The sequence below is a fragment of the Ostrinia nubilalis genome, chromosome 7 (assembly GCF_963855985.1).
Source record: "Ostrinia nubilalis chromosome 7, ilOstNubi1.1, whole genome shotgun sequence".
NCBI classification, from domain to species: domain Eukaryota; kingdom Metazoa; phylum Arthropoda; class Insecta; order Lepidoptera; family Crambidae; genus Ostrinia; species Ostrinia nubilalis.
In genome coordinates this window covers 7727111-7752281 of record NC_087094.1, presented here as the reverse complement: position 1 = coordinate 7752281, position 25171 = coordinate 7727111, and the positions used below count along the sequence as shown (strand labels likewise).

Here is a 25171-nt window from a genome sequence, read left to right as displayed (position 1 = left end):
AGGCTTCCTGCCCATTGTGCCTGTAGGCCGGTAGTCCGTCATAGCTGAATGTAAGATTAATGGCCCGCTTCCACCATTATCGATGTGATGACCTGTCATTGCCGATATAATAAAAGCTTGTCTTTGCCACACACCATCGATCGTGAGCTAATTTGCCGGCATTGCTCTACAATACATATCTAAAAATAAAATGTACTTATATTGAAATCAACCCTGGAACATTAAAAATCATCTTTAAACCTTCGTGCCTATATTGGTTAGTGATTTAAATATTTTGCGTGATATTTACAAATCACAAAAGAATTAATATCTCAAAGGAGAAAAGGATCTACAAAGGAAGATTGATCCATATGAAAAGTCATATAATATACCTACTATTTTCCAATTTAAAACCTATATTTCGATAAAACTTTCGATAAACACTTGTTGTATTTATTAATATTGAACCCTATTTACCGATTCAGCAGATCTACACTAGTATATAGTTACGTCTCTAGTTAATAGACAAATCGCTCTATGTCGCCATCTTGTTGTCTGTGGTAATCTCTCTGCAATAAAACTGCGTCTGCTAAATTTAAACTATTTTTATTTAAATTCATCAGGTTATGGGCCCAGGCCACCTGATTTTTGCAAAAAAGTGAACAGTAGAATAAAACAAATAGTTTATCAGCTAGCAAAGTGAGAAATACGCAAAAATATTGCAAAAATTTTCACGTGGTTCCATCTTTAAAATTCAGCAAAAATGTCGTCAAATAATACAATGGCGTTAATCGAAAAGCTGACAGGACGAGATAATTATCCCACTTGGAAATTCGCAGTCCAAACATATCTCGAACATGAGGAACTTTGGTGCTGTATAACGGCGAAGGAGCCTGTTGATTCCAGACTTGACACGAAGGCCAAATCGAAAATAATTTTACTTTTACATCCTATCAACTATGTACATATTCAAGAGGCCAAAACTGCAAGAGAGGTATGGAATAACCTCGCCAAAGCGTTCGATGATAACGGTTTGACACGCCGTGTTGGATTGCTAAGAGATCTGATCACAACCACTCTTGAAAGTTGTCTGAACATAGAAGACTATGTGAACAAAATAATGACCTCCGCACACAAGCTAAGAAACATCGGGTTTGAAGTGAATGACGAGTGGCTTGGCACTCTATTACTCGCTGGCCTGCCCGAAGTGTATCAGCCGATGATAATGGCACTCGAGAGCTCTGGTGTAACAATAACAGCCGATTCCGTGAAGACTAAGCTTCTGCAAGATGTTAGAAACTCTGAGTCCAGTGCACTGTTTGTAAAAAACAAAGGGAATCAGGCGCAGTATGTCAAACAAGGTCAAACTTTCGATAAGAATAAAAGTGGTAAAGGCCCAAGGTGCTTTGTGTGTAATAAATTCGGGCACATAAGCAAAAATTGCAAAAACAAGCAGAAGAAAGACGCAAAATCAAGTGAGAACTCCGATTCTGGTTATGTCGCAGTGTTGTCTGCATCCACAAACAACGACAGTAACTGGTACATTGATTCTGGAGCGTCAATGCATATGACCAAGCACCGTGACCTACTATATGATGAAATTCTACCTCCGATTTCCACGATAAGAGCGGCCAATGACATGAAGCTCTCCGTAAAGGCCTGTGGTAAGGTGAATCTGAATGTGGTCAATACGCAAGGTAAAATAGAAACCATCCAAGTACAGAATGTGCTGTATATTCCAGAGCTGGCTACCAACCTGCTCTCAGTTGGTCAAATCATTAATAGTGGCTGTAAGGTAGAGTTTGACACGCAAGGTTGTAAAGTACTAAACAAGACAAAGAAACAAGTTGCGGCGGCTACCAAAGTTAACAATATGTACAGGCTAAATACACCTAGAGCTTTGGCATACATATCTGCTACTACCGAAAATGATTGTTATCTATGGCATCAGAGAATGGCACATTTGAACTTTGAAGACTTAAAGAAAATGTCAGAAAGTACTGGAATAAAATTAGAAAACGCAGATAAAGTGACATGTGTATCATGCATGGAAGGGAAACAGACAAGATTTCCATTCCCTTCAGAAGGTTCAAGAGCAAAAAGGAAGCTAGAACTTATTCACTCCGATGTCTGTGGTCCAATGGAGGTACCATCTCTTGGAGGTGCTCGCTACTTCGTAACCTTCATTGATGATTATACCAGGAAAGTTTTTGTATACTTAATAAAGAAGAAATCAGAAGTATTTCAAAAATTTCAAGAATTTAAAGCGTTTGCTGAAAATCAACTTGATTCGACTATAAAGATCTTACGCTCAGATAATGGTACAGAGTATCTAAGCAATGAGTTTCAAAACTTTTTGAAGAAATCTGGAATTTTGCATCAAACCTCAGCTCCGTACACGCCTCAACAAAACGGCTTAGCAGAGAGAATGAACCGTACATTGCTGGAAAGAGCTAGATGTATGCTGTTAAATGCAAAACTTCAAAAACAGTATTGGGCAGAAGCAATATCTACTGCATCCTACATTACAAATAGATGTCCTACAAGAGTTTTGTCTTTTGCAACACCGGAAGAAATGTGGAGCGGTAAAAAGCCAATTCTAACTCACATGAAGGTATTTGGTTGCGAAGCATTGGTTCATGTTCCAAAAGAAAAATCAAAGAAATGGGATACAAAGGCAGAGAAAATGATATTTGTTGGATACAGTGAACAGACTAAAGGATACAGGCTTCTGGACCCCAAAACGAAAAAGGTATTAATAAGCAGAGATGTGGTCTTTTTAGAAAACTCAGTTAAACAAGACTATGTAATATTACCTTTATCGGATTCGGCTTCAAGAAGAAAAAGTGAAGAAACTGTCATGAATGACACTGTCATTTCTGATTATGACACAACTGAAAGTTTTGATACTACAAAAAATGATTCAAATGATTTCTGTTCAGATGAATGTTCTCAAGAAAATATAGATAAAACAGAAATTATGTCAGGAGTAATTACAAGATCTAAAGCGAGAATGAACAAAATGCAAGGTAATACATATATGTGTACAGATAACAAGGTATCAGAAGAACAAGTCCCACAAACATACAATGAAGCAATATCTTACTTAAGCATCTGGCAGTGGTAAGCAGACCAGATATTATGTATGGAGTCAGTCTGGTGAGTAGATATCTCAATTGTTTTGATCATACACATTGGAATGTTGTCAAGAAAATAATGAAATACTTGAAAGAAACCAAAGACTATGGTTTGTGTTATAAAACATCACAGCAGAACCAAGTAGGAGACATACTGTGATGCAGATTTTGCTAAAGACACGTCTACAAGAAAGTCGTTGACGGGATATGTGTTTATCAAAAACGGCGCAGCAATAACATGGGCAACACAACGTCAGCAAAGCGTTGCACTTTCCACCACTGAAGCGGAATTTATGGCCGCCTGTTCTGCGACAAAAGAAGCTTTGTGGTTGAAAAGACTATTATTAGATATTGGTAAATTCAATCAGGATTCAATTTGTTTGAATATAGATAACCAAAGTGCAATTTGTTTAATCAAAAATATTGATTACCATAAGCGTTGTAAACACATTGATGTCAAATATAATTTTATAAAGGAGAAATATGTAGAGAAACAAATTGATCTCAATTATGTTTGTACTAAGGAGCAATTTGCTGATGTATTCACTAAAGCTTTACCTAGAGACATGTTTCAGTATCTTAGAAGTAAAATTGGTATTAAGAAACTTGCACATTACTAAAACTGTTAATTTTTGGTGAGAGTTATTAATATGTCTTTAAGTTTACTTTAGATGCAAAATGTTATTTGTATTGATTTTGAAGTAGTTATGTTTTTAGAACAAGGGTTCAAATTAGGTGAGAGTGTTGTATTTATTAATATTGAACCCTATTTACCGATTCAGCAGATCTACACTAGTATATAGTTACGTCTCTAGTTAATAGACAAATCGCTCTATGTCGCCATCTTGTTGTCTGTGGTAATCTCTCTGCAATAAAACTGCGTCTGCTAAATTTAAACTATTTTTATTTAAATTCATCAACACTGAAACCAACTGAAAAGCCCACGTGAGTGAGTCAACCGCTATAATCCAGTGTCAAAATAAAATACTCCATTTCGATTCCATTCCATTTCTGTGCATTTTATGCAATGCCAACATTGCCTCTCTTTGAACCTTGATTTGTCTATAAATAACGCAGCTTAAAAGTGCGCACTTGGGCAGTACCTGTGTACATTTATGTACGAAATGTATTATTTTCTTTCAGACATTTTCACTGTCATCGGTTTTCTGTCGTTGTAATTATGTACTATGCTTCTGATTCAAAAGATTCTGAATTTTGATAATACACTTGGTCATGACTTAATTTTATGCTGTACCGGGGTATTTTAAGCACAAAACCTTTTTATTTTATTTTTTAAAATCAGCTATTGTAACCAATATAAAGTAAAGTAAGTATATATTTTGCAAACGAGCTTATTCTAAAGTTAAGGTTGTGCAGCGGTAACTGCTGTTGCTGCGGTAACAGCTGCTGTTGTGTATGACTTTACGAGAGAACGAGTACAGAGGTCAAGCCGACTCAGTATTCAGCTGCTAATGTAGTGGTAATAGGTGCTAGATTGCAACAAACATATTTAATCTGAAGAGTGTGCTGTCAACTGTACTCTGCCAAACCGAATAGTTAACATTAGTCTGCGTCCAGAACTCCGAAAATCCGTAACTTCTGAACCCTTGTCATTTAGTTCTCGCGTGTATCAAAGACATTGCACAGTACAAGTCCGTTAATAAGAACGTAATTGAATACACCTGTCAACACTGAATACCCTTTTCAAATGGATTCCGTAAGTAGACCTGGATCAAAAGTTTAAGCTGCCTTTCCACTTTGAGCGCACCTTTGGATTTAAATACAAAATTGGATGGGCTTTTACAAAAAATACCCGTTTCCATTCAGCATTTGTAAGGAATTACGTCATGCCGGTGTCGGCTTTAAACGTGAGTAGACTAGACTGACGCTGCATAAAGCGCGGCACACGTGAACCGTCGCATGCAATCATTGGCATGCAACAGATAGCTCTGTGTCACTGAACTTGTAGCCAGCCGTAAAAGCAATTTGAACGGACTTTGAATGGGAGAAAATTCAGGGTCCAATATAAAACTTTAATAGGACGTGAATATGTTACTGTAAAAGCTCGAATTGCAGTAAATCCTAAGATATTCCAGTAAAACCTAAGATCTACCAATTCCTAATGGTAAATGTCCCAAAAGGTTTGCGATTCGAACTCTTACCACCATTTCGTTGGTAAATCTTAGGATTTACATTAATGGCACGGTAAAGGTTGAAAAACAAAACATGTCATAACGTGCTCAGGGCATCTCATCATCATCATCGTCATCATCAGAAATTACTTCAATTGGAAAAAATCGAATCTATCTTAATATTGAAGTTGCCCTCTTTGTATTTCTTTCTAGTCGCTCACTTAGTAATGTAGTCGCACGGACAGAATTTTAATATCTAAAATGGATTAAACATAACCCACTTTTTGTAAGCTCGTTCTGCATTTGATTATAATTATTAATCAATATTCGTCGTTAGTTAAGTTAATTTTTCGCTTACTCAAATTCATACCGCTCAAGATAATAAAACAGTATGCCATCATCAGTCGCCAAGTTATTTTTTAGTCGATCGTTTTATAATTCCCCATTAAGAATTACTCATTGTTTTATTCCTAAAACCAACATCTGCCAGCTGACAGAGGTAAAACCTAGCATATACTGAATTCGAATGGTAAAAGCTCGAAAAAATCGTCGTATTTTCAGAAATACTTACATTTACCAACTCATGTCGGTAAATCCTAAGACTTACACTTAAATCTTAAGATTAACCGTAGTTCGAGCTTTTACAGTAACAAATACATCTCAAAAATTGACATTAATTAACGTCCAACGTTTTTTTGTTTATTATAAGTCTTGATTGAGATTTAGTCCAACTCTACCATACTTCTTTAATCTGTGCCGTTAGTTTTTTTTTTGAATTCTAGAAGACTTTTTGGCGGGCTTTTGAACGCACTAGGCGCGATTTTCGAAGCCAATTTTGTATTTTTCTCTTTTTGTGTTATAAATAGTTATCTATCTATTGGAAGTCGTTAAGTCAACTTAAAACTCGACTATGCCGGACGGGGACGGTAAGGACCCGCCCAGGGGCAAGGAAAAAAGGAAGGCACCAAACAGAGATCACACCTATACGAGTGCAGATGAAGATTTCTACAAACCGTACGTAAAACCAGGGTATAGAAGGCTATTCGCGGAGAACACGGTGAGTGGCGAGTTTTCTGTATTTGTGGAAAGCACGAAAGATAATGAGAAGATCGGGAACAACAATCCCATCCTGACTACCAACCTTTTCAAAAATGAAATCAAGGGCATTACCAATCTTAAAAGAATTAACGCCAATAAAATATGTGTCACATTTTCCCAGTCTAGTAATGCCAATAACTTCCTGAAAAACGATCCCTTCCTAACCAAACACCAACTCAAGGCATACATCCCAGCCACAGCAGTAGAAACAGTCGGCGTGCTTCGCTTTGTACCCACTAGTATCAGCAATGAGGAACTTTTTAAGAAACTCTCGTCATCATACGAGATCATAGGTGTACGTAGGTTCACCAAAAAAGACAACGGCGAAATAAAGCCCTTCCAATCTGTGTCTATCACATTTTTATCAACTGTGTTACCCGAACATGTGTATCTAGACCTTTTTAGGTTCAGAGTATTCCCATACAACGCTCCATTGTTGCAATGCTTCAAGTGTTTCAAATTCAACCATGGTGCTAAAATTTGTAAATCTGTGCAAAAATGCTCAATATGTTCTGAAGAACATCATTTTTCTGAATGTACTTCAAATAAAATAGCCAAATGCATAAACTGTCAAGGAGCTCATCTTGCGATTTCACGGGACTGTCCTGTCAAAAAACAAAAAATGGAAGATAAAAAAAATAAATTAACTTACGCTAATATGGTCTCCAGCAGTGCTGCGGCTACTAAGAGTAGCCCAGTTATCAAAAACTACATAAGCGAGTTTCCTCTACTGGCTGCTCCTAAAACTAACTTAAAATTAATAGATGAAATATTAAACAATGATTTTATTCGCAAGGGCCTTGTAGGCGCCCTTGTCGCTATTGGCAACGAAACGAGGGCAGTCAATAGTTCTATTATACAGGAAATTCTTATAAAAAGTTTCAAAGGGCTTTAAATGGATAAAAGTTTCATAAGAATCTCTCAATTTAACGTCGAAGGTGTTATTAACAAAAAGCCATTACTTATACAATTTTTGATTGATAATGATATTGATATATGTTTGTTAAACATGGTTAAAAGAAAACAGTTCTTTTCGTATTCATAATTACAATCTAGTTAGTAAAATAGGTAAAGAAAAAGAAGGCCGGGGTGGAGTCGCCATCCTAGTCAAAGACACTTTGAAATATTCAGTAATAGAGCTTCCCTTTTATGATTTTCTACAACCTGTAGCTATTAATCTGCGAACTGGCATAGGTAATTTAAGTATTCTATGTATATATTGTCCACCACCTAAAGAAAATAGATCAAGATTCAATGGTAGCAAACTGAAACAGATTATTAACTTACTACCTAAGCCACTTTTGCTATCAGGTGATATTAATGCTCACCACATCGCATTCGGCTGTGCTACTAGTAACGGTCGAGGTAATGAAGTTTACAATATATTTGACGAGAGCGACCTCTGTATCCTCAACTCAGGGGCGCCAACCACTGTTGGTAGATCTGTTCATAATCCTTCGGCTATTGATGTAACATGTGTCAGCCCTTCAGTAGCTCCATTATGTGATTGGAAAGTTTATGATGATCCAATGGGAAGTTATCACTATCCCACTATAACAGATATTCAGACTTCTGTTGATAAATATCAGATAGGTGAACCAGTACACAAATTTATTTACAATAAAGCTGATTGGTTTAAATTTCATACTGAAACAGAAAACATGGTAGGTAATATTAATTTAGATAATACAGATCCATTAAGAATTTATGACGATTTCTATAATCATTTGATTAATATTAGAGACAAATGTGTACCTAAAGTAGTCAAAACCTCTCCCAATTTAATGAAAAAGCCTGTACCTTGGTGGGATGATGAGTGTAATAGTGCAGTTAAAAAAAGTAAAGATGCTTTAAATTTTTATAGACGTAATCCAAGCATTGACAACTACATTGCGTATAAAAAATTAGATGCTGCTAAAAAACTAACTCTTAAGGAAAAAAAGAAAACAGGTTGGAAATCTTTATGTGAATCTTTTAATCGATATACTCCTGTTAGTACAGTATGGAACTATATGAAGAGGTTTAAGCGTGTTTCAATTCCTAAACTGCCGAAGAATGATGAATGGATTCCCTCTTTTTTTGAGAAATATTCCCCTGTATCTCCTCCTGAAAAAGAAGTAAATAATTCATTATTGCAAGCATATTTCTGTCAAATTGGTAACGAAAAAGCAGCTTTTTTATCTCAACATTTTTCTTGGGAAGAGTTTATGACTGCCTTGAAGTCTCGTAGGAACACTACACCTGGTTTAGACAATATTCCTTATGAACTTATTCGTCGCCTACATAGTAATGCCAAAAAACTTTTACTGTACATTTTTAATTTACTATGGCAAACACAGGTCATCCCAGACTCATGGAAGACTCAGTGTGTCATCCCTATACTTAAACCAGATAAGCCTCCTGATGACTGTAACTCTTATCGACCAATTTCTCTGTCCTCATGTATAGGTAAAGTATTTGAGTGCATGTTAAAGACAAGATTAGATTATTATGTCGAATCAAATAATATCTTACCAAATGAACAATTCGGATTTAGGAAAGGCCGAAGTGCAGCAGAAAGTTTTACAGCATTGGTCTCAGACCTTAGGAATTCTCTTGACAGTCACTCTGCTACAGCTTGTGTCTTCCTTGATGTACAGGGCGCGTTCGATAACGTGGTCCCCTCAATTTTAATAGCCATCTTATGTGATATTGGAGTACCCGGGGTAGTCTGTAAATGGATTTTCAATTTTTTGTATAAAAGAATAATGTATATAAAATTTAATAACATTTTTCATGGACCCGGATATGTATATAAAGGCACAATGCAGGGCGCTACGATCTCGCCATTATTGTACAATTTATACACTAGTCAAATTAATAAGTATTTAACACAAAGGGATATAAAATTTTTACAATTTGCTGATGATTTATTAATTTATACTGTAAATAAAAATGTAAATACTGCTGTGCATAGTTTAAACCTAGCTTTAGTTGAAATTCATAATTTTTATTCTGGTAAATTAAAACTTGATATTAGTCCCAATAAGAGCGGCGTTATGTTATTCTCGAAAAAATATAATGAATGTAATTCTAATATTTATTATAATAATAATCCTCTTCCATGGATTCAGGAAAAAAAGTTTTTAGGAGTGTGTCTAGATAAAAAACTCACATTTGAAAGTCATATAAAGCTTCTCATTCGCAACTCTTCTAAGGCTTTAAACTTATTACGCTCACTAGCCGGTGTAACTTGGGGTTCTGATCCTAAGATTTTATCAATGTTATACAAGAGTTTAGTGCGTAGTCATTTTGACTATAGTACTTTAGCATATATGAATTGTAGCCCAACCCTATTAAAGAAATTAGATGTTATTCAGAATAAAGCACTTAGAATAATAACAGGAGCTATGTGTTCAACACCTATCAATGCTATGCAATGTGAAACATGCATTCCTCCTTTAGTACTGAGACGTATTCAACTAGCAGCAAATTTTTGTCTCAAACTAATAACTTCAACTAACAAACCAGTACTAGATAGAATCATGCCACCCTTATCTTCCCAAATATGCTCTACTCCTCCTCCTCCAATTACAGGTAATGAGTTAATATCTGGACGCACTCCGGGCTTACTAAGAATTGCATTGTATATTGATTCTCTCACTGTAAATATGTATAAAGATAAGCCATGGCCCATGTACAAAGTTAATTATGAAGATCTTGTTGTAAATAATTTCACCATTTTAAGGGAAAAGATCTCCAATCAAATTGATCTTAATAAATTTCTAAATAAGTCTTATTATAAAGTGTACACAGATGGTTCAAAGAAAGAGAACAGTGTAACCTCTGCATTTTATGATCCACAACTTAAACTTACTCAAAGTCATAAAATTGAAAGCCACTGTAGTATCTTTACTGCAGAAAGTTATGCTATCCTCTTAGCACTTAAACATATCTGTACATGTAATCCACCATCTGACAATATTATTATTCTAACTGACTCTAAAAGCGTATTACTAGCTCTGGAAAATAACTCTTGTAAATATAATTTGAATTATATAATTTATAATATTAAGAAATTAATTAACAACATATATAGACTTACTGGTAAGACACTGCTCTTCCTTTGGGTACCATCGCACCGTGGCATCAGGGGGAATGAAATTGTTGATCTGGCTGCAAGGAATGGCTTTGATGTTGACCATTCTACGTTGTTGAAGATACCTCACACTGACTATCAAGCCGCAATCAGTCAAGACCTGAAAAAGATATGGCATGAGTACTGGACTATTACTAGTATGGAAAAGGGAAAATGGTATGCTAAGATCCAAGGAAGCCCGCCCGCCAAACCTTGGTACCATCGGAGGAATGAGAATATAGATAACAGGAAGTTCATAACCATAATAAATAGGCTGAGATTTGGCCATTGCCACGCTCCCACTCACCTGAAGAGGCTTAACTTGATTCCGAGCGCTGAATGTACATATTGCAATGAAGAGCTTGCCGATATGGAACACATAATCCTGAAATGTAGAAGTTTTGGAATCCAGAGACTGGTCATGATCGATGACCTTCAATCTATTTGTGAACGTGTACCACAGTCGTTGGACGAACTCCTCAAGGATCCGAAACTTTTCAAACCCTTATATACTTTCGTGGTTTCAACTCTGGGAACTATTTGAGAAATTGAGAAGAGTAAGAACTAAGAAAATATCAGTGAATCACAGTGAATCAGTGAAGTGAAGTGTCAAACACAGTTGTCATGTGTCAAATTCAAACAAAAGTTCAACGGACTTCAAAGACTGGCTTAAAAGGGCATGCACCCAGAGCCGTGAAAAACTATATTAAAAAAAAAAAAAATGAATTCTAGAACCGACCTGTTTAACATTTTTTGAAATAAGAATTTCCTTCCCTTTCTGATTTTCTTGAAAACTGCTCTGAAGTTCAATTGAAAAAAAAACAAAAAAATAATGAAAAGGGCGCGAAATCTTCAAGTGCCAACTAGTGCAAACTTTTCTCAATAAAATAATTTATTCTAAACGAGTAGTAATTAGATTTAGACATAATTTGTTTATATGTAGGAATTTGTTCATATTTATATAATTCGATCTTCGTTCGATCCGATCCAATCAGTTATAACTGACATGTTGTTGTATTTTAATAAACTAAACAATTTGTTACTAACAATATTTTTTTATTCCCAGAAACACGGCTCCCGAATGAAGTGTTCCGCGTGTAAGATCGTCGCGCACACCGCGTGCATCGACATTCTGATGGAGCGCGTGCAGTTCACGTGCAAGCCAACGTTCCGGGATGTGGGCGTGCGCCAGTACCGCGAGCAGACCGTCACGCACCACCACTGGGTCCACCGAAGATCGGAGAAGGGCAAGTGCAAGGCTTGCGGGAAGGTGACCACCTCAACTATCAACTTCTTACTGTTTTTTTTCTACACTTTTACCACCTTGTTAGTAAAAAGTTACGTGCGCGTTGAACATAAGTTGAAAATGAGAAGTCTATACAAAATATCATTAAACTACTTAGCCCTTTACTTGCACGAAATACAATATACAGGGTGTCCCGTAATGTAACGTCAAGCCGGAACTGGGTGTTGAGGCAAGTTGTGCTGGTTATCAGAAAAATATAAAAAAAAATCTATGTGGCATATTTTAAAAATAATAGGCATTTAAAAAAAATCAAAAAATTCTACTCCAGGTGACGGTCCTTTTACTCGTGTTGCCACAAATCTTCACTTTTTCCAAATTTTTTTTTTGTTATGTAACCCTGAATAATGCTTCTCTAAATTGTTATCAAAATTACAAAACCAGCTTCTCCAACTTGGATGAAAAAAATACATTATTCCCAAAAAAAAATATCAAAATAAAAATTTTGCCTAGTTTAAACTGACTGTACTGAAAAAAAATTGTACTACGCGAGTGTGGCAAGTGACGTCATAATTTGGCGCATTTAGTAAGGATTCCAAAATGGTATAACACTTTGTAAAATCTTGCTGTAATTGTCGACAATTTTTGTTTATTGGAAATAATCCCGTTTTTAACTTTATCTACCTTGGTTAAAAATATTATTCTAATGTGCCCAAAATTTAAGTTTCTGGCTTAAGTGAGGTGGAGAAGCCATTTTAAAAGGTATGAGCGGGACGGAGAGGGCCATCTTACCAAGCAGGGATGTTATGGATATCCGTAACCGTAACCGAAACTATCGGATATCCGAAATAAAAAAATGTCCATAACCGTAACCGAAACTGATTCAAAAGTTACGGATAGTTTCGGATAAAGGCCAAACTGCAAAACTCTATGAAATTTGCAGTATACACGCCGCAGCTGCAATGCCGCGCTGCCGATTTCATAGTTTTGCAGTTTGCGGTTGCAGTTTGCGGTCTGCGGCCCGTCTTGGAATTGTACCTTAAATCTTAATATTTGTTACCAACTTGTCTGGCATTCGCTGGCACCATCTAATATGCCAGCCTGTTTTACCTTTATACACATACCTGTTTTACATAGGTGTCGTCTTAGTTGGTACATAAAGTAGCTATGTGGGTCACGCTCACGCAGCATCTTGCTATTTGTATTATACCTACATTTTTGAAATTCTAATAATTCCGTAACCGAAATTATCCGAGACTTTCGGATAATCTGAAATGATTTCATATCCGTGACCGTATCCGAAACCGGTATAATATTATTCTAATATCCGTAACCGTATCCATAACCGAAACTTCATATCCTTATTATCCCTGTTACCAAGTACAAGTGCAGGCAGAGCAGGTAGTAAAGGCGCGCGCGCACGGGTGACTTTTGTCACAGTATGTCAACTACTAATTACTGTCATGGTGACAAAAGTTTCTGTGACTGACTGTACGGTAGTCAGTCACAGAAACTTGAATTTTGGGCACATTAGAATAATATTTTTTAACCAAGGTAAGTAAAGTTAAAAACGGGACTATTTCCAAAAAACCAAAAATTGTCGACAATTACAGCAAAAATTTACCAAGTGTTATACCATTTTGGAATCCTTACTAAATGCGCCAAATTATGACGTCACTTGCCACACTCGCGTAGTACATTTTTTTTTCAGTACAGTCAGTTTAAACTAGGCAAAATTTTTATTTTGAAATTATTTTTGAGAATAATGTATTTTTTTCATCCAAGCCGGAGCAGCTGGTTTTGTAATTTTGATAACAATTTAGAGAAGCATTATTCAGGGTTACATAACAAAAAAAAAATTTGGAAAAAGTGAAGATTTGTGGCAACACGAGCAAAAGGACCGTCACCTGGAGTAGAATTTTTTGATTTTTTTTAAATGCCTATTATTTTGAAAATATGCCACATAGATTTTTTTTATATTTTTCTGATAACCAGCACAACTTGCCTCAACACCCAGTTCCGGCTTGACGTTACATTACGGGACACCCTGTATTTTCAAACAGAGACTGAACTGTAAACTATTTCTTGAGGTGTCCATGTCATTTAAAAAAAAACATATCAACTGACTTGGATTCACGTGGACTGCTCTGAAATCTTGGCAATTTTACTTGCATTTTCTTATAGAACGCAAGCACTGTGTAATACTCGTATGCTACGTTAACTCTCATAGGGAAATACGATCTAACGGGAATCGAAATGCAATGATGATTCCTGTAATCGTTGCTATCTACAGCCACGCATCTGTGTGTGCAAAACATGCTCTACAATTCCTTTACTACGTCAGTCTCTAAAATCCAATCCACTCTAGCCAAAGACTAATTTGCTACATCCTTATTTCATTGTGAAGATTTTAAGCGGAATCAGCTGCAATTTTCTACCCGCTCCTAAATTAAGTTAGGACTTCGCGTCTCATACGCTCCGTTCGTTATGCGAATTAGTACTTATTCCATTTCATCATACGGTATACATATTTTACTCATCAGTGCTCAAGTTTATACCTAAACAATATACAAGTTGACAATGTTATTTAATTAAGATCTCATTCATTCATTCATTTCATAAAATGAAAATCACCCGACTCCAGTTTTTGCTTAGTGTTATTAATTTACTAATCAAACAGAAGAATCGTCTATGCAGCTTTAGACGACTTCATTTATTCGGACAAAGAATCATTTTGATTCGCCGACTAAATTCGTTCATTGAGCATAATTAAAAGTCATTAGCAAAACCTCGTTTGATTCTCGAATAGATTTGTTCATGAATATGTAAGGCGCGTACGGTCACTCTGTGTTGCTGAGCAACCATGCTGTCCCTACAGACAAAGAAGCTACTTTAATGCCGTCTTGCTCTTAATTGCGTCTTTAATAAATTAACGAATCGATGTTGAGTTTCGTCGTGAAAACGGATGTGTACGTGCTACGTAGGTATACGACCGTCCCCAAAATAATGGGAAAAGTTTCTCAAGTGCCATCTATTCGTGAGCATTAACATTTCAGACTCCTACAATGACAAACAAATAGAGGCTTTGTTCACTGAAAAGTGACAAAAGTTGAATAATTACCTGGCCCGTGTAGGTGGCTCATTTACATAAAGTACCCGGAATATAGGAACCGGGCAGCTTTCGTTATTATTCGAGAATTGCGTGTTAGCATATTCACCACTCTACTGCTGGCGAATATACGACATGGTCACTTAAATAGTTAAATCTATGGTTCCGCAGAGAACTAAAAATTACCGCGACCGAATAACCAACTTGTCTTGTACCTATTCATTCATTAATGTTTTGCTTAGGAGCTAAAACATTTCATCCGTCCCGTGAAACATTGCGGAGACAATGTAATTTCCTTATTCAGGAAACTTTTCTGAATCTTTTAGGTACGTTCCCTAAAAAATAAATGTAATAAATGATAATAATGTTAAAAATACATTAATTTCCACTTCATTAGCTTAGTATTTTAATAGGTCATAATACATCCGAAGTTGAATAACTCATACTTACCTACGTAATGCAATCTGTCAGTCTGATATTATCATGAATGAGTGATGCGGGCGCGGCAGGTGTAGTCGCGCTCTCGCCCGCAGCACAAGCCACGGCCCACGCGCCGCGCCAGCCGCCCGCCCTACTCTCTGTCAAGTTGAAATGATTTGCATTTACCTCGCACGAGCCTCACATGCGACACGACACGAACTACAAACCCCCGGCAAAATTAAAACTTCATTTTTAATTACGTGTTAGCATATCGCCCATACAGCAACACAGCTCGTACGATTTTGAATCGTAAAAAACGAGGTTTCTAGGTTACATTCTGCATTCATAATCCCACCCTCGTACGTCGGACTATTAAATAATTTCAGCAGTTAACGCGCACGACCGCATTTAATTTTAAGTTTGATATTACCTGCTATTTTCTTGAACATTGTTGTTCCGTAGTAGCAATGTAGAACGTTGATTTTAGCACTTTGTTCATTCAGTTTAATTTCATAAATTCACAGTTATATCTAGCACTAACATTACTGTATTGTGAATAATGTACCGAGTATTTTTTCGCTTGTGTTTATTCATGTTAATAACATCATATTGCTTTTTATAAGCACGTAAATGTACTTTAGGTAAAAGGTTTATTATTTTATCATTTGCCATATCATTTTGTGTAAGTGCAGTATGTTTAAGTTTGTTTCATGTTTTATTTGTGCATGTGTGTTGCATGGTTGTTTTGTTGTCACAGTCACTGCGGCGCAGATGCTGTGGGTGGTGCATACCGGAGCGAGGTTCAGTTCACAGCTCTAAACCAGTAGACAATGAAATCTCTGATCGCGTGCGTATACCTACCCGCCATCTAGTCAGGTGCTATCATCAGTATCAGATTCGTTGCTTGCTTCATAATTTTTTTATCAAACAGGTCGGAATACTAGCGTGGATAATTTTATCGGCGTCCAAGTTTTCATAAGAACAAATAAAATAACATATTTTATTTCTTCTTTATTTTTGTTATCGCTGGTCGTCGATAAAATTTTCAAGCTAGACGTGGATTCGACTTAACTGACTCCTAATAATATTGTTTATTGTTTGCCAACAGTCGCTGCAGGCGAAACTGTCCTTTAGCTCTAAGGAGATCGTTGCGCTGAGCTGTTCCTGGTGCAAAGACGCGTATCACAACAAAGAGAGCTGTTTCAACCTTCAACGGATAGGGGAAGAATGTTGTTTAGGTACCTTACATAATATTGTTTGATCTTAGAGCGCTGAAACCGAATTTAATGAATATTTTCTTATTTTTGTCATAAATTTATCATTCAATTCTATGTTGAACAAATCCAGTTCTTAACAATAGATTTTATCAACATCCATCTCGTGTCTTCTATTCAATAATCATGACCAGACTATTCAGTTCGCTTTATTCACGTCTACGTTGCCATATTTGAATGGGAGCGGGAGTCTCCTTGTAACCACATATTATAGAACCGTGTTTTAGAAAGCAGAATTCATTTTACACGAAAATAGAAAAGACCGAAATGGTTTTCAGATAACAGATGTGCACTTATTTTTTAAACTAAAATATGGTTTTGACAGGATCGCAATCGAATATCATAGTGCCGCCATCGTGGATCGTGAAACTGCCTAGAAGAGGTAGTTTCAAGTCGTCGTTGCGGAAATCGCCAAAGAAGAAAAATGCGTCGAAGAAGAAAGGCAAAGACTCTAAGAATGAGCAGAAAACGTTTGTGATAAAACCAATACCGACTGCGAAGGTGAATCCAGTGTTGGTGTTCATTAACCCGAAGAGTGGGGGAAACCAAGGGGCCAAACTTTTACAGAAATTCCAATGGCTGCTCAACCCGCGGCAGGTCTTCGATCTCACGCAAGGTGGACCTGGACCTGGGTAAATACATTTTATTTATTCACGAGTTTCCCAAATCAATTTAATATTTCATTAAATTAAACCTTTAAACAATTAGAACAATTAATTGGTTGCCCGAGTCTTTTTAAGTAGGTAATTCTGCGTTTAACTTTTCACAATAATATAAATGTAACCCGTAAAACCGTAACCGTACCCGAAAAACAGATTGAATAAATAGAATAACTCCTTTTAGAGTACCGCTCAAATAGAACAATTTCCTGTGGGATCAACATGAAAATCCCCTAAAAATTACGTTCCCATACAGAGCATAGCAAATCATTTGGTATTTAGTATTCGGCCCGCGTAGAATTATATCTCTCGACGAAAGACTATCGCATGTCCCAGAAGAACTTTGTTTTCTTGCGATAAATAAGTGTAGGAGTCGTATAATATAGAAGCTTGAAATTCTTATTCCAATTCGTACGAATTCGCATTAAGAATTTAAATTCGTTTGCTTGAAAAATATGTATTCAGGTATGAACCCACTTAAGAAAAGTAAAATATCAGAACTTAACATCACTGAGAGAAAAAATGTCTTTTATTTTTTTAAATGTCAGAAGACTTGCCAATTTAGCTACTCTGACTTGTTTTTCTTAAATATTTAACGTGCATAATATAATATATGTGTATGTATATCTATTACTAGAAAAAAACATATTTAGTTCTAATTGTTAAATTAAAGTACCTACTATTTTAAATCCAAGACTACAAGGATAGATAAGAAACAAGGGATCTACCATCAGGAATCACAACCGTCCAAATACACACACCAATTTACCGATTACAAATTTATTAGAGTGATATTGAATGCGTAATGAATGAGTTCTGGGAACTTCTGTGTATTCAGTATAATGGCTCCAATAGGTCGGTGAATTGTAATTATGGCAAAGTTTTGAATGAGTATAGGCCAGTGCTAAATTTGAAACTCAATATAGCTGAGTTTTTGGTAAAAATAGGATTTAACAAACAGTATAATTACAGTACAGATTCCTACTCGATCGGGCAGTTTTAATCTTATTATTCTGTTGACCTATCTGATTCATGATTCGAGCTTCGGCAAACGTTTACTCAATTATCTGTAGGTCCGCGTTAGCAAGAGAGTAATTTTCTATTCATGGCTCATGCCGACAAAGTCAATGTCATGTCCATTTGTTTGATTCATGAATGGAATCGTGACGTAAACTATTACCAGCATTATGTACCCAAAGGTATACATACATGAATAGCTTTTTTATTGGTAAGGAATTTGAACTAGACATAATTTAGAAATATATTATCAGGTATACAATTAGCTGTATACAATTATCTTCATTGTCTAAGTAGATATTTTTTCGTTAAATACCAAAGGCAACATATAAAACGTGTCACCATTGCAACATTTTCATGCCACCCTGTAGATCCAATTGCAATCAATCGATCAGGCGTCCTTTTAATTTCATTTAGCTGGTTACAAAGGCCATGGGAAAGCTGATTAAAATCTAAAGGCTAGCAAAACCATTCCAACGGCCGTCCCAATCACGCCGCTTTGTGCTCACACTTTAACACTTCAGAGAGATTGCCACCCTAATACGAATTGCGATGTAGTTGGCGTCCTCAAGTCTCAATGCTCGTCCCCCATTCGTCAAGTTGCCTTATTCGAACAGAATTTGTTCCGCTCTTCGTCAGCCATCAATTTAAGTTAACGATTAACTTGTCGTTTTAAATTAACGGTCTAATTTAAAAGATTAAATGTTATTTACGGGATGCAATATTTGTCTTATTACTTCGTTGATAAAGAAACTGTTGTTTCTTATTATTTACTGTCCGTGCTGAAAAGCTCTTAATGGCCAGGCTTGGTCAAATATATTAAGCTACCTAAATCAACTCATTATGGAGGATACACGATGTTCAACTAAAATAGAAATCTTATACACGATGTTCGTTTGAAATACAGTCGTGATATTTTTACCCACTGAATTGAGAAGCGTAGATTATCATGTTAGCAATAATAGAATTATCAAAATCCCTGGAGGAAAAACAATGTAAGGACATTTATGACTATAATTCACTTTATAAGATCAACCTCAAGCAAGATGAAAATACATATCCCAACAAATCATCACTTTTATACAAGCATGATACGAATATTAATCTCAAACATTGCAAACTGTTTTATGGCCCCCATGCGAGTTCGCTCGCCGCCAAATGTTAGTGGCTGAGTGCGCTCTAAAATACATAAGTGTTAACATTCATGACTTGGTTAAAATATTCGTACTCATCGCGGAATATTTTATTTCCCCGTTGCGAGATTCGATTCTGCAATTGGGTAGTTGACCCCAATAACCAATAATTCGCAACCTCTTAAAAACTAAACTGGCTCTGAGTCTGAAAGCTGAGCTAGTTTTCAACGTGGCTGTAAAATTTTATTTGTGATAGCTTTGAAATCCAAAAATTATTTGAAGATTGAGTTCGCGAGCATATGCAATCATAAGTAGCCTTTGCTATAATAAATCTATGGAAGAGTCGTGTTTTGATAGCGCGTAAAAAGTATGTGAATTGTGTAGACGTCTAGAGTATCCTCTACGTCTTCCCTATTGCTCTGGTCCAGTCCAGTGCTAATCACTCTTAGATCAGGCGCTCATCAAGTAAATTACTAACCGTGTGATTTCCAAATTGCAGGTTAGAATTGTTCCGCAAAGTGCCAAACTTGCGAGTGCTGGCGTGCGGTGGCGACGGGACAGTTGGTTGGGTGCTCAGCGTACTAGACCGCATCGGCACGCGGCCTGCGGTCGGCGTGCTACCGCTTGGAACCGGGAACGATCTCGCCAGAGCGCTCGGATGGGGAGGGGTGAGTCAAAAGTTAACTAACTGATTCCTACTATAATAGTGACACTATCAGCTATCTGCTGCAAAGGTTCTTAGCATGCTGACGGCATAAGCATCAGCAGCAAGTCTGCGGTCGCGTCATATTTTCATTTTTACTATAACGAAGGTGTATGTGTTTACTGATACTTGTTGACTTGCTCGATAGCATGTTTGTTACGTCCTGCAATCGTTGCTGCCACTTGTCATCTGGAACAACCTCGCTAGTGCACTCAAATGTAGAGCATTAAATCGTCGAGTATATTTGATTGCTACTCTAACGGCGCTACTATCTGGAAACAGCTCCACCATACGGAGCTTGCGGTCAGCGTACTACCGCTTGGCACGAACGAGCTCGCAAGAGCTGCACTTGAATAGGGCAGAGTAAGTTTACAAGAGAGCATCTGGCTCACCGTAGCAATTTATTCGTTTCGTACCTATGTAACTGTTTAGCTCACTTCAGGAAGTTCGCTTTTATTTGAATGAAATCCTAGATATAAATTAATGGATGTTTGTTAATTCTAGGTAATTTTAAGGTGTGGTGATTCAATTTCCCAGATTTAATTTAATTGTTATTTTATACAGCGATCATCAGTATTCAACATTTTAATGCATATTCATTAACTAAGACTATCCCAAAACCGTCCTAGAACGTCGAATTGCTTTATTAAAATAATCCACGCCATTAATTATGAAAAGCCAACTCTCCTCAAATTGAATAATGAGATGCCCCATCTCATTATGTTATTTATAAAAAAAATACACGGAGTTAGCCTTATGGTAATCAAAGTTTGGAAATTAATTAAACCAACTGATTAAAAACGAGTTCTGGTTTATGGAAACAGCGGTCGTTTTTTGTAAGCTTGTAACAAACAACCAAATAATGTTTTCAGCTGCCGCTAACTGCTTGCTGGTATCTAATTAATTAATGAATAGATGCTCGTAGCTTTGTAATTATTTGGGCAGATTATGTAGTCATGGCTAGCCGCAATCAAAAATTGATTTCAGCCGGCCGCCGCTCCGGCTTGAATGTCATCATAAGCAATTCATGGCCTCGAATAAACACCATCGTTCCCTGCGTTGGTAATTATACCGACGGGACTTTCCGAATAAAACATTAAAAAACTGACCAAGAGTGCGTGTTGGACTCGCACATTAAGGGTTCCGTTTTTGCAATTATTAATCGAATTATCGATTGCGCAACATAAACGAATATTGTAGTCTTCACCATATTATTAACATTATTCCCTTTTCTTAAGGTCCAAATACAAGAAAATATTGAACTTGCTTTACCCGCTTTTAAGGGTTACGTAAACTCACACATTCTGTGAAATTTTCAGCTGTCTAGTTTTTTACGAGTGTACCAGTTCGTGAGACAGACGGACGGGCTGTACGTCCAGTGGAGGCTTAGTTCTAGGTTTCCTTTGGCACCCTGAGAGTACGGAACCCAAACACGACAACATGGACGTTCTCGTCGCGATTCATATCAAATATTCATACCTGCCTCGAATGCTTGCGCTCAGTATGAAGTTGGAAGATGGCATTCGATGAATATGCAAAGCGCCATGATTACCTGTCGTTTGACGAACGACAATGTGTTTTAACGAGCTCGTAAACACTGTTTATCGCTTACTTCGTTCATCAACATTTTATTATTCTCCAAAATGACAAACAAGTCCGGATGGGAGTAATTTACTGTCATTGTAAAGCTTCGCTAATGCTCCGGAAATTTTCTGGTAGGTATATACCTTCGCGAGCCCGGAGGCTGCCACCGTCTATTGTTTTGAAATCATCGAGTTATTTTCCACGGCAAGACTGAACAAAGACACGTAATTAATTTAGATTCATTTTAAATCATAATAATTAATGTAAAATATTTAGAAATTGAAATAAAGTAGAAATTTATACAATCATATTTAATAGTAGTGTCAAGTACCTTTTATATTATTGATCAATGTAACCGATATATAAATAAATTAAATTGAACTATCCAACATCAGACAGAATAGAAAATATCCAAAGTGGCCAAAGTGAAAAAAAACAAACGTTCAGTAGACAGCGCGAACGTTAACAGCAACGATAGATACATTAGCCCCTTTTAGGATCGCCCGTGTTCTTTCCCCTTTGTAATACAGTTGATTTGTGTCGCTACCCGACTAGGCACTTAACCGATTCCAATATCCTGCCCATAATATAATAATACAACCATCTACGCAGAATGCAAATAATTTGATAAGTTCGCAGAAATAGTGCACACAATTTAAAAGGCTATCGTTATTATTCATGAAATATTTTTTTATTTTATAAGCCCGTACATGCAAGGATTAGTCGTTTTAAACACGAAAACCATATTTTTGATACATAAATTATTATAAACTTATAAAAGCAACAAGCAAAATCATTTTGTTAAAATACTCATTAATACATGCCGTTATTTCTATAGCTTATAATCGGCTTATATCAGGAATGCTACACATGCTATGCTTTAAAAAAGACGTACATACATATTTTTGCATTAAATTAATATTATATTGTAATCAAACTCCTGCAAAGTTTTTTCCGAGTAGCATTATTCTATTCCATTAAATCTCTGAAACTAACTTAGCGAATTGGATCCGTAGTTTCTTATTTAAATTAAAAAGAAACAATATTTTGAAATACATTTTGTAGTAGCTGCCACTGACATTATGAATAATAGCTTCAACTGATTCGCCTTGGAGATTTATTGGGAGTTTGTAATGGGAGAGATAATCTAGTAGAGCACTTGATGCTTGAATAATTTATAATTCCTGTTATTCTACACTATTTAACGATTTTATAAACAAAAATCCTTACTTGACTGACTTATTAAGTAGTTTATTTACATATTTTTCCTAAAGTAGAGTAAACGAACGAGAGTATAGGCAAAATTACTAAATTAATTAAAACCTTGCTCTACCATCGGTACAGAATAATTACTAGTAGGTATTCCATTGAATATTGGTTAACGAACTTTCTTATTGTTTAGTTTAATTTTTAAAGCCCTTTTAAATGTAAATTTATACAGAAGAAAAAGTATGCACGTAAAAAAGCTCTTTGTATTTCCATCGTTATAAAGAACTAAGAGTTTTCACAATCGGAACAGATGTATCGGAATTTATAGAACGAGCAATAAAGTTAAATGGAGGTGAAAATCCCCGTCTAACTCGCCATACTGTGAACTAAAAGTTCATGTAAGTTTGCTTTACGATACTGAGAAATGTTATTTTAATAAGTACGTTGTAAGTAAAAGTTTTCTAACATGTGAATCATGTTTATCTATTTAATTGGCTTTTAATATTTGAAACTAATACATGCTTAATGTGCTTTTTTTTGTTGTATCGGTTTTTATCAAGGTCAGCGCTTTTATTTGAGCAATAGAAAATAATGACTAAACTTCTGTTTTACATACAACATTTATTTGATTAATGGTTCAAACTAGGAGTCCTTTCTGATTTTGATAATACAAATATCAACTGGTAATTAACTGTACCTACCTATTTATTTTTTACAAGAAGTGAACATTATTTAGATATCCAAAAAATAATATTTCTTGTTTTTTGCATTTTGAATCTTTATCGGTTAAAAAGGTTTTCAACTTTATTCGACTACGCAAAATTTATAACTTGGATTACTTACAAGAAAAAGGTTTCACGCCTTCTTTGTTTCTTATTGGACCTGACATTATTCATTTGAAACTGTTTAGCTAAGAATAGTACCTAATTAGTTAGGACAAAAGTTAATTAATATTACATCTACACGAAAACTTTAAATAAGCAAAGTTAGATTACTAATAAGTTAAGCTCTAGGTTCCGTCGCGGATCCATATTCCCGTCTTGTTTTCAACTACATACTTGTTGAAAGTGCTTTAACTTCTTACTTCGTCTATAAAATTGGGCCTCTTGATTTTTATTTGAACCTAATATATCTTTGCCAGGGCTACGAAGACGAACCTATATCGAAGATCCTGGCGAACATCGGCGAGAGCGACACAGTCCTTCTGGACCGGTGGCAGCTGACCGTGGAGCCCAACACCGCGGCTGCTGGCGAGGAAGCCAAGAATGCGAAGCCCGAGCTACCGCTAAACGTCGTCAACAACTACTTCTCATTCGGAGTAGATGCACACATAGCACTCGAATTCCACGAGGCGAGAGGTATTTCACTAGCATTTTTATTTATTTATAAAAGCTCTTTGAGTGTTTCACGGTGAGTACCTATACTATAAACTCGATTCTGTAAGTCTACACGTGAGTAGACGCGCGCCTTGAAAGCTAGTGTAAGGGAACGTAGACGCGGTAATATGCTCGTATGTACGCGCGAACTGCCTACAACATAAAATATTATGAGGAGAACAAACGCGTTTATTGAAAGCGAACAGTTTATTGTAACATACTTACCACGTAATGTCTTAATTTAAGCCAAACTTGCTTGATGTAATTTCATTTTTTCCCTGGACTCAGCTTTTAGAACACATACATTATTATTTAGACTATAGTTTATTTACAATCTTCGTGTTTTGTGTCTTAAGTATATCCCACGACCTAATACGAAATGGGTAGCTAGCTACCACGTACTCTAGAATTACACGAAGTAGCAATCTAAAAGAAGTTGGATCGGTGAAAGCTTTCTTTCAAAGCTGCTGTGTGAATGGCCTGGCTTTTGGGCTTATTCACGGACTCGCGAAATGAAAAACGAAAACCGCGTCCAATCTATCATGATCGTAGAGACAAGATAATTCTTTCTATCTCTCTGAACTTCTTTTACTATTGTACTCGTACTATGTAGGTACCATTCGTTATACTTTGTGTACAATAGACAAACACAGGAAAATTTTCTATAAAACTTTGCCAATTACAATACTTATCTAAAAAGACATCTCATTAAGAAATATAAATCAAAAAGATTAAACTTTCTGACTAGATCGCTGTTATTTACAGCTTTCAAAACTTACCGATGTAATATTAACTGGAAAAATTTAATACCCTTATCCAGTGCCGTAACTAGCCTTTTATGCGCCCGGTGCGAGCTTTCAAAACTGCGCCCTTGAAAAATGCTCTAACCAGTCTCTGACAATAAAGTGTGCATAAAAAAATGTAACCTTTTTGAATAAAAAGTAACCTTCTACGGGGGGGGTTGCGTGCGGAGCGATTGTG

At 36.2% G+C, this 25171-nt stretch overlaps 2 protein-coding genes and 1 long non-coding RNA gene across 3 annotated transcripts in view; 1 reads left to right on the top strand and 2 right to left on the bottom strand.

Annotated features, from left to right (window-relative positions):
- LOC135073191 (beta-1,4-mannosyltransferase egh) overlaps positions 1–25171 on the bottom strand; it is a 332203-nt gene that overhangs the window by 269147 nt on the left and 37885 nt on the right. The gene's annotated exons all lie outside the window — the stretch shown is intronic.
- The window catches only part of LOC135073187 (eye-specific diacylglycerol kinase), a 247717-nt gene that overhangs the window by 195620 nt on the left and 26926 nt on the right, over positions 1–25171 (top strand). Inside the window, exons 10-15 of the mRNA XM_063967261.1 lie at positions 11530–11733; positions 15993–16082; positions 16344–16473; positions 16835–17141; positions 19818–19986; positions 23956–24172. Coding sequence (XP_063823331.1) covers positions 11530–11733; positions 15993–16082; positions 16344–16473; positions 16835–17141; positions 19818–19986; positions 23956–24172 — 1117 coding nt within the window. The remainder of the gene's footprint in view (positions 1–11529; positions 11734–15992; positions 16083–16343; positions 16474–16834; positions 17142–19817; positions 19987–23955; positions 24173–25171) is intronic.
- LOC135073186 (uncharacterized) lies at positions 8302–11151 on the bottom strand. The gene is made up of 4 exons (XR_010257590.1): positions 10771–11151; positions 10431–10584; positions 8861–9056; positions 8302–8452 (listed from the first exon to the last, which is right to left on the bottom strand). It is a non-coding gene; the product is annotated as an uncharacterized LOC135073186 (long non-coding RNA).